The sequence below is a fragment of the Equus caballus genome, chromosome 18 (genome assembly GCF_041296265.1).
Source record: "Equus caballus isolate H_3958 breed thoroughbred chromosome 18, TB-T2T, whole genome shotgun sequence".
NCBI classification, from domain to species: domain Eukaryota; kingdom Metazoa; phylum Chordata; class Mammalia; order Perissodactyla; family Equidae; genus Equus; species Equus caballus.
The window spans coordinates 56,789,066-56,805,581 of NC_091701.1; the positions used below are offsets into that span (position 1 = coordinate 56,789,066).

The 16,516-nt window shown below is 40.2% G+C and overlaps 1 protein-coding gene across 1 annotated transcript in view; it reads right to left on the reverse strand.

The window, feature by feature from the left end:
- PDE11A (phosphodiesterase 11A) overlaps positions 1-16,516 on the reverse strand; it is a 388,624-nt gene that overhangs the window by 125,455 nt on the left and 246,653 nt on the right. The window contains exon 10 of the mRNA XM_014732549.3: positions 10,285-10,335. Within this exon, the coding sequence (XP_014588035.2) occupies positions 10,285-10,335 (51 nt within the window). The remainder of the gene's footprint in view (positions 1-10,284; positions 10,336-16,516) is intronic.

Consider the following 16,516-nt stretch of genomic DNA (forward strand, 5'->3'; position numbering starts at 1 on the left):
TAAAATTCTTACTTGTTCACACCCTAATTCCTTTTAATTCCAACCAAATGTTTGAGGCCCTGGATGGAAACATCAGCCTGTATTACATGACAGTCTTAGAACACTCTCTGTGGCTATTCTTGTTCATAATGCTGAGTTTAATTTCATGGTTTTGTGCATATGAGTGTCAAATCCAAAGACAGCAAAATCTTGCACAGATATTGCATCATTGACCATGGATGTTCTGATGCCTGGCTAAGGCGGTGTCTTTGTAAACTCCATGAATTGCTTCTAGGGAAACAAAAAACACCGGAACAGAGTTACTATTCCACCATCAGGCAGCATTCCTAGGAAGAAGAGTGCATAATAGCTCCCAGTATTGGTAATGAAAGGAATGTGTTTGAAGGGCTAGAGCACAGCCACGCAGATGGCTGGGTTCAAGTCCTCTTACGTGCATGCTGCAATATACACAACAATAAAAATAATTAATGGAACATCTGACCTGGTGACCTCCGGATACCTACCACGCCACCTCGTCAATGACTCCCAGTCCCTCCAAGGCAGCTCCCCTGCCACCCACTGGCTGGCTCATGGGGATACAACAAGCAAAAGGGCTTTACCCAGGCTTTGTTGATAAGGCTGAACCAGAGGGGAGATTTCCCCAGTCCTTCCGACCCACGCCTGGGCAAATGAACGAGCTGCCTGTGTCACTAACATATTCCAGGTCATGCACACACACAAACATTATTGTATCTTGAAATTACTTTTAAATTACCGTCTTTCAGGTTTTAACCATTTTCCTAGAAATGTGGCTCAGCAAATCCTTACGTGGAGCAAGGATGGCACCCAGTGGCCAAAATGTTTCATCTCAGATCTTGTTTTCTCCCAGATTTTCCATTGCTTGTCTCTTTGGAGACAATGAATTGCTGCAAGATCTTTTTCTAAAGCCAGAGTTGAAACTCCAAATCACTTCATTATCCCTCTAAGCAAAAGTGGACATACATACACCCCATACATACACTCACACACACAAATTGAGGCAGTATACAAAGATTAATTCAGAATAATGACTTAAAATCCTTATAAGTTTACCTTGAGTCTTACGTTAAAGTCATATTTCATATACGCAGATCACTGTCCATGATGACCCTAATATCATGCATCACTATAGAAAATATTATACAAATATAAACCCAGTCTCACTTTTTCATATCTTCCCCCAAGTAGTCTCTAGCTCATGAGTTCTTATGCCTTAAACATAAGATTTTATCTCCTGACAAGTGCTTTATCATTAAACTGATGTTGGCAATCTCATACGCTTGTTATCTTTCTCACAAGGTACTTGGCAGACCTGCAGAGCACAGGATAATAAAGTGGGACTGCTCTTTTTCCTTTGAGCTTTCCAGCTGTCGAGAGATTTCTATACAGCTAGATAGCCAATCAGACTGTAAGGAAGACAAGCAAGATGTCAGAATAATGGATCATACACCCTCTTGCTAAGAATGATGCAATGTCTTCATAAGGTTTGCTGTTTCCAATTTCCTTAGGTTTCTAAGCAGTCTGAAACCCGAGGGCAAGAAGTCATATGGATGGCACAAGCACAATACAAAAAGAAGTTTCTAATAAAATCGCATTATATATTGATTGCCCAAAGAGTACCATGAAAAGTCTCTTTTTAAACGTCTATGTTAACTTGAGCTCAAAATTCTGTTTCTCTCAGACATCATCACCATTCATGCTTATTGGGCCCCCAAACTGTCAAAACGCCATGAAGGTTCCAAGAATAATAGTTAAAAGAAATGACTTCAGGATAAAATTCCATGATATTGCTTACATTTTCCTATTCAGCCTCTTGAAGAGAAGCATTGTCCTCAAGGTCAAAACATTGGAGAGGAAAAGTCAAAGCCAAATATGTGCATTTTTCTTGCTGGTTCTTGGTTGCCTCTGTAAAATGGAGCTATAATAACTCTGTCCTCACCAAAAGGTTGTGAGGCTCAAGTGAGATAATGGGTGTGAAAAGGCTTTCATATACTGCTAAGACATATTACTTATGACATTATTATTATTATTTTAAACATTTATAGGTAGAATTAGTGTATAGTTTTTATACTGATAAGATTAACACTCTAGTCTTACCTAAAATAGTTACTTACCTTCCTCATGAGGATTATTGTATTATATTACCCTTCAAATATAATATAGCCATGGTGGGCTTTGGGAATCACTTATAATATGTAATCGAATCAAGCTGAGCCAAATCTTCCACCAAAGACTCAAATTTTTAAACAGAGCTTAAATTTAAAGCTTTGGATATTCAGAAATTATAAGGATCCCAAGCTGTTCTGTCAACTTTATGTTGCTTTGTGTTTTACTTTCTCCTTTCCTCCTAGAGATAAATTTTATAGGCTCATAAAATTATAGCATTTTATAGCTGTGGAAATGGCTCTGTTTTGCAGATGAGGAAACCCGAGGCCCGGAAATCTTAAATGAACCAAGAGGTCTGGTGGCTGCTTTGTCTATTTACACATTTGCTTTCTCTTGTCTTACTGTGTCTTACAAAGACTGCTTAAAGGGGCAGCTCTGGCTACTGAGACTGCAGAAAACCCTTAGGTCAGACATTCTCTCCCAATTTCGTGTTTCATATGGTGCCCTGGGACCCATAGAATCATGATTCATGGCCATTTTTAAGATTTTGGATGGATCCATTTCCCGCTGAGATAAAACATGCAGAACCTCCAAAGCAGTATATAATTTCAAAAATAAGTAGAAGGGAGAGAAAGCAGGGCCATACAAATAAAAAGAATTAGAAAGGCATCTTGAGATTCAAGAAAATAATAGAGGTTTTAAAAATTTAGTCAGCAGTGTGGTAGTAGCCAGATATACGAGTAAATAATCTTATTTAATATTAAAGAAATTGCTCAATCAACTGAAAATTAATGGCAAGGGGCTTTTGCCCAGAGCAGGGAAGGAGTGATATTGTTAGTCCTCAACACTCCAAAGAGCATATCCTAAACAAAGAAAATGAATTCCTTTATTTTCATATAGTTTAGGCTTCATAGGAAACCCAGGAAAATAACAACTGAGAACTTAAAACAAGGGGTTGAGACAGAATTTGCTAACATTCCCACTGTCATAGATCCCGGCTTCAAAATCCTACTCATGTGTGGTAACTGTTTTTGTCATCAAAACTGCCAACAGTTCAACAAATTTGGTCACTTGGTTGAAATTTCTCCAGTACCAAGGTGCAAGGCATGGCTTTAGGTGATATAAGGATTATAAAAACGAATAAGACAAGGATTCTCCCCGAAAAATGCTCCTAGTTTAACCAAGCGATTAGACAAGTGCACAAAGATTTATATCACAAGGTAGAAACTGATAAGCACAACGAAAAGAATGTCAAATGAGCAGATCACTTTTGCCTGAAGGACAGTCAGAACGACTTTGTGGAGAGGGGGGCAGCTGAGCAGGGTCAGATGGATTGCTAGGACTTTAAATATGCAGAGATAGGAACAAAGATAGGGCAGGGCAGAGAATGGACAGAAAACTTCAAACTGAACTCGTGTGAAGGGTGGGTAAACGGGAGCACAGGAAACAGGCTGGAAAAGTGAACTGGAGGTTAGAGTTCAGAGCACTTTTAATGTCCAATTAAAGAATTCAAAATGATGGAATCGAGAGGCTTATAGAAGATGCCAAGCTTTGTGAGAAGGAAATTGGCACCAAGAGCAGAGCAATGGTAATCTGGCATCTGTGTATGGGATGAATTGAGGAGCCAGTCAAGAGAAGGAGGCAGGGAGACCAGCTGGGAGAGGCTTGTACAACAACTGTCTGTCTGAGAGAGAACGAGAGAGAACCAGTGATAACTGTGAGGAGGATGGGAGGGTGAGAGATGTTCTGAAGTCAGAATGGAGGGGACAGCCTGTAGGGGTGGGGAGATGCGAGGACCCAAAGACGACTATACAATTATACCCAAAGTGTGCATCTGGAGAGGAGGGTGAGGGAAGCATAGCAGTTGGAGTTTGCAGCTTCTACATATACTGAAGGGCAGAGAAGACCAGCCATTACGATTGTGAAACCAAGCCCCTATCACTGAGGTGAGGGGCTATCAGTTCTTTATTTCCTAGTTCCATATCTATAGGTACAGAGAGCCCTAATTAGAGGAAAACCAGAAAGAAGGAAGAGTGATATAGTCCCAGATGCCCTAGTGTTCTGGAAGGTTCTGACCCTTTTGGCCTTTTCCTTTCCTATTTAGGGATCCGAGCTCTAGCTGGGCCACACTATCACCCTCAGCGCCTGTCTTCCTTGGACCTTCAGGACCTTCAGGATTCATCACTGCTCTGAAACAAAAAATGAGCTGCCTTTTATTTCATTCTCGCAGGCTCAGACTCCCTGGGCCTTCAAGTGCGACACTTGAGGAAAGCAGTAAACCCGGCTGTGTTAGTGTGCAGGAGCAAGAAGGTGAGAGAAAGCCTTCCAGGCTCATTCTTCCTCTCACAGAAAGCAGATGTTCATAGTGACCTTCTGGAGACAGTGTCCCCATTTTGTTTTCAAATGGAAGGACGTGACAAACAGTGGCTATTGAAGTTGATCTGAGAGGAGGTCAGGTTTACCGCAGGATATATTTTGGCCGGGTGGGTCCTTGAAGAGCCCTCAACTCAGAGCCGCTTAGTTTAGCAGTGGGAAAGGCCAGCTTGGACTTGCAGCCCTGGGACTCCTCACACCATCCCTGGCCCCAGTATCTTTAACACTCAAGAGTGACAAAGTACAACCATCTTTTTTTCTGATGTGGCATTTGATTAAGACACAATTATTACAGAGAACCCCATCTGAACATGTGGACATTTGAACACAAGGCGCTCCACATATTTATGGATGTGTCCTAAGTAGGGCAGGCTGCCCAGCTCGGTCTGCTGCCTTAGGAGCAGAAGATGCCCTTTAGGATGCTGATTCAGCTGTTCCTCCTGCAGTCAATTTCCTGCTGAAGGTTTAATAACTTTCTCTGATGACAAAAAATCTCAGATATTAAACTCAGCATAAATACTATTTAAAGTCTAAACAACCCCCTCAATTCAAGAGGTGGGGACGAGAGGAGACAGAATAGTTTAGGTGGAAATGATACCCAAATTCCATTTACACTCCTACACGATCACCTTTTAAACAATCTTAGAAATAAGCTTAGGTGAAGTGGAAAGTCACTGGTTGTTGAGATTTCCAAAGGCAGAACGTCAGGAAGGCTGTGAGGGTTGAGACTAGAGAAACAAAAGAAAGTTCTTCTTCCCTCCCTGGCACCCTGAGGTCCCAAGTACCCCCTGCCCCACCTGTGGAGGTGCCTCTGGGGGAGCACCTGGCCTGCAGGAGAGGAGCTGGAAGGTGCTCTCTGCTGACTGGGGTGGGGAACACGAGCTCCCCAAACCTCTGGCACCCAGTGCCTTGCCTTACCGCCGCCCTCCTCGGGAGTCACCACATCACCTGGGTTTGGGTAAATGCATGGTGTTACCCCGTCTCCACATAGTGCACTTTTCTCTGCAAGAAGCTACTGCAAGGATTGGGCTTTACCACAGTTTTAGAAAGACATAATATTGGCAGAGCAGGGGCTGTCCTCTGTGCAGTTAGTAAAAAGCGCACCCTCTGGAGGATCAATTACTAAAAGGCATCCCATGCACTGGGCCAGCCAAGGAGGGGCAGCCCTGACTCCTGCCTGCTCGCGCAGGGACCCTTGTGCAGGGCTTGTGCCAGATGCGTCTACTGGCATAACCGCAACGGTGGGCCTGAGGGCGGAGGCTTCTTATTATAGTATTTGACTATTTCATGGATCAAACATATCTCCTCGAACTTAATTACTTAAGGAAAAAAAAACCCCTAGTACATCACATCCCATTGCTCATCCTGTCCCCTGCCATGCATCTCACAGAGGAGACCCCTAAGATGCTACTTTTGATATAGCCATTCTTATTTTGGCATTGAAAGGCCACAGGGAGTACCTATTCCTGGGTACTTTATTTTATTTATTTTAGCAGGATATTAATTTGTGGCCTAGGCATTAACATTGAAAACCTGAAATATACAAGAGGTAGTCCAAACCCAAACACTCAACATGAGTTATTAGCATTTAATTATGGAGGCAGTTAAATAGTGCTGTAAACGAGTTAATCTCTGATTGCAGCCATAACCCATGCAGTTTGGAATTGAAAGAACGGATGATAGAAGATGGCAATATAACACGAGAACATCCATGAGTTGATTTTAAGTGGTAAACTGGCATATATAGTGATAACTGTTTGGTCTGTCCACTGTACTAGAATTTAAGGAAAGTGCATAAAATTACAGGAGCATATAATGGGTGTACTAAACTCATTTTCTTATGTTATCACAGCTGGCATCTTCAGGTTATTAAAAGCCTTTAAACCAGTCATCTTCAAAGAGATCTAATTGTCAATATGGTCTTTATACATTATTCCTGTTAGCACAGAGCAGAGGAGATATAAACAGGCACTAAAATCTGCACAAATTTTCTGGGCACACCTTTCTTATTTCAAGTTCATGGAAGAGCAGTAAAACGTTAATGAGGATAAAAACCAGTCTTTAGATCCTGGTTTCCTCATTCAATGCACAGGGCAACCAACTCATAAAGGATAAATTATTAACATTATAACCTGAATAAGACTTTTAAAAAAAGTTAGTTCACGAGTTCCAGGAAGTTCTGTCATCTTTTTGTGTATAGATGGTCCTATAAAAAGTACTCTTTCACAAGGTATAAATGACATATCAGAACCACACAAAAAAAGCTTAGGTTCTGACATTCTTGGATGAGCAATTTGTTATTTCACCTCTTATTCTGGCTGGGCAATCCAGGGACACTTCTAGAAAGGTTTCCACACTCTAACCACCATTCTCCCACCCACCACCACACACTCCTCAAAGAGATTTTTCCAGACAGGAGAAATAGAGTTAACAGAACAAAACAAAACAAAAACAGACACATCCTCCTCCTCTCCAATGGCATTCTAGAATAGGAAAAGAAATTCCAACACATGGAGGGGTGTGAAATAGGAAGACAAGATATGAGGAAAAGTAAGGTGGTATCAGCCTAGCATTAATGATTATTAACAGTGGTTAATTAATGATGATTATTAAAGATTCATACAGGTTTATTGTATATGAAATCCATCTTCCTTTAGGTCACACCACCTAGGAGTATAAGTGGTAGTGAACTAAAGATAACTAATGGTTCATATACACTTTCCAATACTATAGGAGCTCCATCTCTCTTACTTATTTCTGGGAGTTCCCAGAGTACACCTTACTTGCCCTTAAAATGTGACCACTCAGCCTGCACTGATTCCTTCAGCCTCTGCTGGCCAGACGGGTAGGAAGGTGTCCTGCCTCTGATCCAAAGCGATGCTTCCTTCCATCCGGCTGCAGCTTTCCGCTGTGTGCTGTTGACATTCTGGAAGTCTTGTGCTCTCAGGGGCATTTAAGTGCACCGAAACCATACTAGAGTCCACACCTTTTGTGTCCATTCATGTTCTTAGCGGAGAACATGAATCCATGGGAGACTGAAGTGAGGGACAAATCCAAGGGACAAACCCCATGCTGAACTTGGAATCATGCAGAAACTGAGGCTTGTGGTCTCAACTTCCACTAGGAAGAGTTCTTGACTCAGAAGCTCTCTTGGTCTCTCACAGAAACAGACCACTTCTCACTGGTCTTCCAGACATGTCTGAATCCCAGATGTGACGCAGCTTGGGCTGCAACTGGAGTCTGACCTGTGTATGCATGTATTTGACCTCCAGATCCTTTTCAGCCCTGGATGATGAAATCATTTTCTTCCCAAACTCTGGCTTAATCTCTGAATCACTGATCACTATCCTGGCCCCAGCTGGGCATAATCCAATACATTGAAACTCAGCTATCCTTTAACTCATGAAATCTCATGAATAACTCTGATTCTAGATTTCAAATGACTGTACTTTAAAAAAAATTCTCTCTGCTAAAAAAAATATTACATGTAGCAAAGATTACAATACGTTTGAATGTAAGGCATGGTTTGTCTGCATATATTAGTCAAAACAAAGCATTTATTTACTGTTATTTAGCCACAATGTTAGCAAACTGCCATTGCACATAGTCTAGTGTGAAATTTCAGTATGTAAATACTTTTCGGTGTCTCCTTGCAAGATTATTTTAAGCCCACTACATTTTAATGTTATTGCTGCAGTTATAAGACATCAGCTACCAATTATGATAATGTTTTATGGACTTTATATTTCAAGAAAAAAGTCATTAGGTTAAATTATCCACTATATCTCAATTACATTATAATAAGATACTTGCTAATATCTTTCAGGATAAAATTGGGACTAAATCATGATAATTTTAAGAGGAAATAACCCTTTGTTCTCAAATTTAAATACTTCATATTTTTAGTATGTTTGTGGGCTAACAATAGAAAAACGTGGTAAATTCCAACACAACAGTGTTTTCCTTACTCTAAGCAAAGAATTAAGCCTAAACATAGGGCAATACCTCCAGACTGTAGACAAGCTATTGGTTTTGGCCTGCTACAGCACTGGACATGGCCCATCAAATAGCCTGGCAGTCAGATTTAGCTTTGCTATCTTTCTCTCTGCCTGCACCTTCTCTCTTTTAGCCGTAATGATAATAACAATAACAGTAAAAACAGCAAAATATTTATGGATAGTTATTTTCATAAATAGGATTTCCAGGTAACTGAACTTTATTAAAGTAAAGAAGCTTTAAATATTTTTGATGGAAATATTTATAACATATATATAAAATATAAAAAATAATTATATATAACATTCTTTTAACATTTTCTTAATGAATAATTGTTTTGAGTTATAGAACACTGATGCTTTTTGAATTTCTTTAGTCATTCAGTCATTTATTCAACAAGTATTTATTGAATGCTACTATGTTCCAAGAGCCGTAAAAGGCAGTAGAGATAGAGCAGTGAACAAAACATACAAAAAGCACAGCCCTGATGGCGCTCAGATTCTAGCTGATATGGAGGATGTTTATCTCGACAACAAAGGGGCCCTGAGTGCTGTAGTTTGGTTGTTCCGGCTCCTTCCTCTGTTGCCAGCGGTCGCCTCTAGCTGGCACCATGTGTCTCCTGAACTGGGTCACCATTGCAGGTCTTTTCATAAGCATTTCTCCAGGCCAAGAAGAAACCATATCCACACAGCTCACCCTATGCCCACTGCAGATGTGCTGCTCCCTGCTCTTCCGAGCAGTTCTTTCGTTCCTACTCTGAGTTTGGTGTCTTCCCTGTTTCCTTTCTGTATTAGTGTGACTCAACTCTAATGGTCTGATTCATTTATCAGGCCCAAAGGACTTGTGCCATTTTTCCTGGAAAGACAAATGTATCTATGTGCGAATGAAACTCTTAGAAGAGTAGCCATCATCAAGTGTTAATACATACAAATACTACCATACAAAACATTTTCTTAAGGCTGTGGTAGCTTGTCTGATAATTCACAAAAACTTATAAAGGCAGACACCAAAACTTTCAAATGGGAGGAAAATCAGTTTCGCCACACTCCCATGTTTGACCATGGCCAGTTAGAAGTGCAGAGAGAGGAGGAAGAATTCTGAGCTGCCTTTAAGGGAATGGTGGTGACTAAGGTGAAAAGGAGTATCTAAGTCTTATACACAGACTCATCAGACGTTGGAGCTGAAGGGCCAGTGAAGCCTGGTGGTTCAGAACTCCAGTTCCAGGGCCAGATTGCCTGTCTATACCCTTTACGATGGTTTGATCTTGACCCATCTACTCAACATCTCTGCGCCTCAGTTTACTCATCTGTAAATAGTATGTACTTCACAGGATTATGAGACTGAAATGAATTAAAATAGGTAAAATGCTTTGTATTGTGCCTGGTCCATAATAAGCGCTTGGTAAATGTTAGCTATTATTATCCTAATCTCTTCACTTACTTTTACAGATGAAGGTATAGGCCCTAAGATTTTAAGTGAACAGAAAGTTAGAGGTAAAACCAATGCCCAAACCAGGCCCTGATTCTCACCATATTACACAATTTTTTTTTTCTGATATCCTGCTTACTTAACAAATAGGAAGAAATAAATACTGAATCATTTAAACGATCATGAAGGGGCCACTCAGTTATATAAACTCTAAAACAGAAATATCCAAACACACTTTTGTCCAACTCTATTCCCCCCACACCCAGGGGGCAGGACTAATTCTACAGAGGCAAGTGACTAAGGGTCAGAAAGCCACAGGGAGTGTAACTGTATGCATGAATAGGGCATCATTTGCTTCCTTACCTTAAACTTGTCAACTTCAGCTTTTGAACATGTCGCATGGTATGATAATACCTGATTTGGAAGAAAAGGAAAAAAACTTTCATAACTAGACATGACTCTACTTTCTGAAATTCTCCTGGCTTAAAAATAAACTTTGTTTATGTATATCACCTTGACATAATAGTGGATTTTAATGCACGACGAGAAATTTCCAATAACAGTCTGTGACACAGACTGTCATCTGTGCAATTACAGTGGAATCTATTATAATGACGAACGGAATGACAGCCCACATTAAAGGCAAAGTATTTTATACCAGGATGTTTTTATAGGTAGTTATTTTATCAAAGGGACATGATGTGGCTCAAGGCCACAGTTCCCAAAGGATGTGAATACTTATCCTGTGAAATGCTCTGGAACAGAAATAAATAAAAAGGTGAAGTGTGTGTGCATGTGTGTACCATGGCAGACACTGTAGACTGCTCACTCAACTTCCATCTCTGCTCTACTCTCACTTGCCTGCTTTTATTGATTAAGAAAGATTATATTGTCATGCCCAACTATCTGCAATGCTTTTTGTAACAGGATTATATTTCCCTGCCCTATTGACATTAGCCTTAGTATATGACTTGCTTTAGCCAGTGGAATGTGGGGGAAAGTGACAGATGCCATTTTTGAGCAGTCTTTGAGAGCCATCACGTAGTTCTGCCATGTCCCCTCCACCATGGGAAGTGCATGGCCCTGAGGGGGGCTGCTCTCTCAGCCTGGGCCCCCAAATGAAGAAGATGCATTGAGCAGAGCCACAGTTAACCCGTAGCCGATGACGTGTCAGGTGAGCAAAAATCAACATTTGTGGTTTATTACCACATCATAACTTACTGATACAAAGACTTAAAAGTCAAAAACCCAATTGGCAGGCTCTCTAGGGGTGGTCACGTGGGGTGGCCATGCGACACTCCTCTGGTCAATGAAATATAAGTGGGAGTGTTGGGGTTGCCTCTTTCCTTTGCTTTTTCTTCCTCCCTGGACAACAGCTGTAAGGTCTGGAAGTGCAGCAAAGTCTAGCGTCCACGAGGTGACAACCATGAGTATGAGTGACAGCTTTTTATGGATAGTAGAGCAGAAAGGGAAAAAGAAATGAAGTTGGCCCTGGACTGCCCTGCCCTGGATTTCTTGTTATGTGGGACAAGTAAACACCCATTTGCTTAAGTCAGTACTAGTATGTTATACGGAATACATATGCACACACACATACATATGCACACACACACACATAAAGTAACATGTTATATATTTTATGTTACCAATCTCATTCTTTATCTCAATCTCAATCCCACCAAAATAAGTCTGGGAAATGTTAAATCCCTCTTCAGCTACCAACCATAGAGAATCTCAGTGCACATTTGGCTCTAAAAAGTAAAGCAAGACATTTTATCTTATTAAACTCAGCATTTCTCAAATCTAGCCACAGAACTCCCTTTTAGGAGATATATTAATCTAGTAACATTCCAACCTAATAAGCTATTGACCAAGAACTTTGAGAAATGCTGACCCAAGGTACGTACAAACCGTCTGTGTGATAGAAGCAGGGCCACAAGGGAAGCTGTGTCTCAGAGTGGTTAGAACAGCCTCGCCAGCTAGACTGCTGGGGCACCACGGCTTCATGGCTGTGGGAGTTTGGGCAGGTGTCTTAATTCTTTGGGCCTCATTGGTAAAATGGTATAATATTAATAATATATAGGCGTCTCCTGCTTAATATGAGTAATCTATCCTTGAAAACCAGAGATTCCACCTGAAAACAATTACAGGGATCCTGTTTTCCATTATTTTTAATTGGAAAAAATTCGAACACATTATGAGACTGGCAACCACTTCCTGAAACTTCATGAAAACATAGTAAAATTCATATGTATGTATGAAATGAAAAAGGATGTTAGGTTATAAATTGCTTTAAGTGTTCCCCTCTGATCATAACCACCATAGTCCTCAACTAAAAGTTGCTTTATATGCAGTGGTATCTTCTCTTCCTGAGACACTTTAATCACTCACTTATTTTCCCAGTTTTCTCAACACATTTTTGTCTTTGGAAGGGCACTCATTGCAAATAATAAGCAAAAACAAGAGCTAAATATCAGCGGCATAGTGGTGACACATTCAGGACAAGTTGCCTTTCTCAGCACCAGCAACATCTGAGACGTACAGCCCCGTTACTGAATTCCCTGTGGTTCTCAAAGTGTCTACAAGTGATTTGGTCATTTTTTAGACCAATTTTATCTGGAATGTAAATCAAAACATTTCCCACACTGCATTTTGTTTAAAAAAATTCTAGTTTTGGCGACATAAATGTAATTTTTTTGCAATATAAACAAAGGCATAAAAATGTTGTTTTGAGAGATAAATATATTCTATGAGGCTTGTTTATTAAAAACCAGCAGATTTTCTACAGGGAAAATTCTGGGGTGTGGGTCTGTACTTCACACAGTTCTTAGGAAGATTAATTAATACATGTCGAATACTTGGCATACAAATAATCAACTTATATTTATTGTATTAATATTCAATTACAATTCTACCATATGAATAATTGGCAGAGTATTATGCCATGATATTATTATCTTCATTGTCTCATAATTATTAAGAGGTATTTTCAACGCAAAAATAACTGACTTAATTTTGTTCTTTTGGTTTGGTTTTACTATGGCAAACTTTAATTTGGCTGTCATCTTACTAAAGTCTCTTACCATTTACAAGTCTTTTTTGCAGATTCAATCTTCAAAATTTATCTTTATTTACTTTTTAAAAAAATTCCACAAAAACTCAAGCTGAAATTCAAAATTTCTGCCACCAGGTGGTGCTTGGCCAGGTTTTTAGTATTTAAGGCCTACTCCCCACTCCCCTTGTTTAAATCAACTTTTCCCATTTCCTTTATTATTAAAGAAAAAAACTATTAACTCCGCCAAGTTGAAACTCTTTGAATCAGTGAATCAGACAATTATTACAGATTAAGACTTTCTGTCCACGGAAAATATTCCTTTGTTTAGTTTGTTATTATTGACTTGTGGGTCTTTCTATATTTAGATGCAAGTCCTCTGTCACATGTATATTTGAGAATATTATCTCCCAGTCTGCGGCTTGTCTATTAAGTTTCCTTTTTGTGTTTTTGTTTTTTAATCGTAAAAGGATTTCCACCATCTAGTTAGTTAACACACCCATCACCTCACATATTTACCTTTTTTTTCTTTTGGTGCCATTTAAGTTCTATTCTCTTAGCAAATTACAATTATACAATACAGGGCTATCAACTATAGTCACAATGTTTTACATTAGATCCTCAGACCTTATTCATCTTATAGCTGAAAGTTTGTACCATTTTATCAACACCCAATTTTCTTTTAATGTGTCTTTTAATGAGCAAAAGTTTTCAATTTTGGTCAAGTGTAATTTGTCAATTTTTTTATTGTTAGTTTCATGCGTCCTTTCTAAGAAATTTTTCTACCCTAAAGTTGTAAATATATATCTTGCACTGTCTTCTAAAAACTTCATATTTTATCTTTTATGTTTAGGTCTATGATATGCCTGAAATTAAATTTGTGTATGATGTGAGATTAAGACTTTAGTGAAATAAATGCCTTGGTTACTTTGTCATGATTCTTAAATTTTCCAGGGCCATAACTTGGAGCCAAAACCCTTTTGGAATTCATTCTGACATTTTAAGCCTCTCTACTATTAATCTCTACTATTAATCTATTAAGTCCATAGGACTTTACTTATTGTATCTAATTTGACCAAGTTAACAGTAAGGAAGCTTTTGGTTTTACCTTTTGAATCTTTGAATCTTTTTGTTCTGAGAGTTTCCTTTTGTCGGATTCTGAGAATCATCAAAGGGAGCAGAGGAGCAGTGTCACGCAAGAATCTTTCAACCACTTGCTCCTGAAAGAGGATAGTCCCTTGTGGATGAGCAGGGAGGCATCACCGGCTGATAAGAGTACTTCATTCCTGCAGGGGAAGGCCCTTTGGTAAACCGCAGTCTGGGAGGATGTAGCATTGTCCCCTCTAACGCAGGGGGATCCTTGAGTCCTGCTACAGAACACTCTGATTTTCTCCTTCCAAGTAGTTTCTGCTGTTTGGTCCTAAAGGATTTCCTGGGATGTGTTCAGGAAGGTGGTGGTGTTTCATTGCCCCAGTTTACTCTCAGGGTTTGCTTTACATGCAGAGCATGGCAGTGAGAACCCAGCTATATATCGGTACCCCTTTCATGTATACTATTGACGTAGCCATCAGGCAATTCTGATTAGATATAAATACACAACAGTGATCTTGTTTACCTCCTAGCTTCTTATTGTTGGAAAGCCTCTGATCAAATGTGATCACCTCACTATTTTTAACAGGCATCTACAAATGCTGTTGAGGACATGCAGGACTTTTCCTCATCACCTGTAGTGACTGATCATGTCCCATTCACTCCCCAACCTGCATCAGTACTCCATTGAAACAGCTTGTGTCAAGGTTTCCAATTTCTTGCTACCAACTCCATGGACAAATCTGCAAGTGCCTTTTGCAGCAGTATTGAACCCAGCTTATCACTCTTGCCTGTTTCGAAAAGTCTCCTCTCTAGGCTTTTGTAACACCACACTAGATTAGTTTTCATCCTATTTTTGTCTGCTCTTTCTCTGTTTTCTTTATTGGCCCCTCCCCCTCTACCTTAACTCTAAATGTAGAAGTTTGCAGGCTCAGTCTCTCCTTCAGTGACATCACACACTCTCATCGCTTTATACATCATCTCTGTGTTGACAACTTCCAAACTTAGCCCAAATCTCTCCTTGACCTTCAACTCACATATCCAATTGCCTACATCACTAACTTCCTACTTGCTCAACTCACTGGCATCTCAAACTTAACATGTCTGAGCACACATGTTTATTCTCCCATAAGTAGTAGGCAGAATGATGCTCCCTCTCCCTTCAAGATGTCCACATTCCAGTCCCTGGAATCTGGAATCTGTGAATATGTTTACGTTACAAGGCAAAAGGGAACTAAGGTTGCCAATGGAATTGAGGTTGCTAATCAGCTAACCCTGAGATAATAAGATTATCTTGGATTATCTAGGTGGGTTTAACGTAATCACAGAGGTCGTAATAAGTCAAAGTGGAAAGAGGGAGAGTCAGAGTGATAGTGATGATATGTGAGAAAGACATGAGCTACCACTGATAACTCTCAAGATGGAAAAAGGCCACCAGCCAAGGAATGCAGGCAACCTCTAGAAACTGGAAAAGGTAAGAAAATGGATTGTCCCTAGAGCCTCCCCTGGAAAGAATGCAGCCCCATCCACGCTTTGATTTTAGCCCAAGGAAATCCATTTCCAACTTCTAACCTCCAGAACTTTAAGATAATACATATGTGTTGTTTCAATCCACTAAGTTTGTAGTAATTTGTTACAGAAGCTACAGGAAACTAATGTCACAAATCTGTTTCTCTCCCAGTCTTCTCCAGCTCTACAAATGACACGCTATCCAATCAGTTGTTTAAACCAGAAACCTAAGGGTTATTCTTGATTTTTCCCTCCCTCTTTCCCTTATATTGAATCCATCAGAAAAACATGTTATTTCCACTCTTATGTTTTGATTCTTACCACTTCCATCACGACTACCCAGGTCCAGTCCACCATCTTCTCCCACTTGGGCTCCAGCAATACTGCTCCCTTTCTAACCTGGTCCCCTCCAATCTTTTTGGCACACCTCAGCCACAGTGATATTTAAGAAGTAGAAATCAGATCTTGCCATCCCCCAGCTGAAAACTCATCAGAGGCTTCCCATTACACTTAGAATAACATCCAAACCCCAACAGTGACCTGACAAGTCCTGCACGATCTGGCCTTCTGCACCCTCTCAAACTGCCCTCCATGCTGTGCACTCTCTCGTACACACTCAAGCCACACTCACCTCCTTTTGGTCCTTCTATACAGCAAACTCTTTTCTACCTCAGGGCCTTCCCTTCCCTCATCACCTGGTTGGTATTTTCATCCATCTGAAATTAGGTTAAATGTCACCTCTTCAGTGAGGGCTTCCCCGACCACCTTGGGAAACCACCTCACTCATCATTATTTTCTGAGTTAACAGGTTGTTTCCTTCACACTACTTATCGCAGTTGGAGCTAATTGTTAGCTTGTTCACCACCTGCCTCCCCCACTAGACTGTAAGCACCATGAGAGCAAGGATCAGGTCTGGTTTTGGTCACCAAAGTATATCCTGTCCCT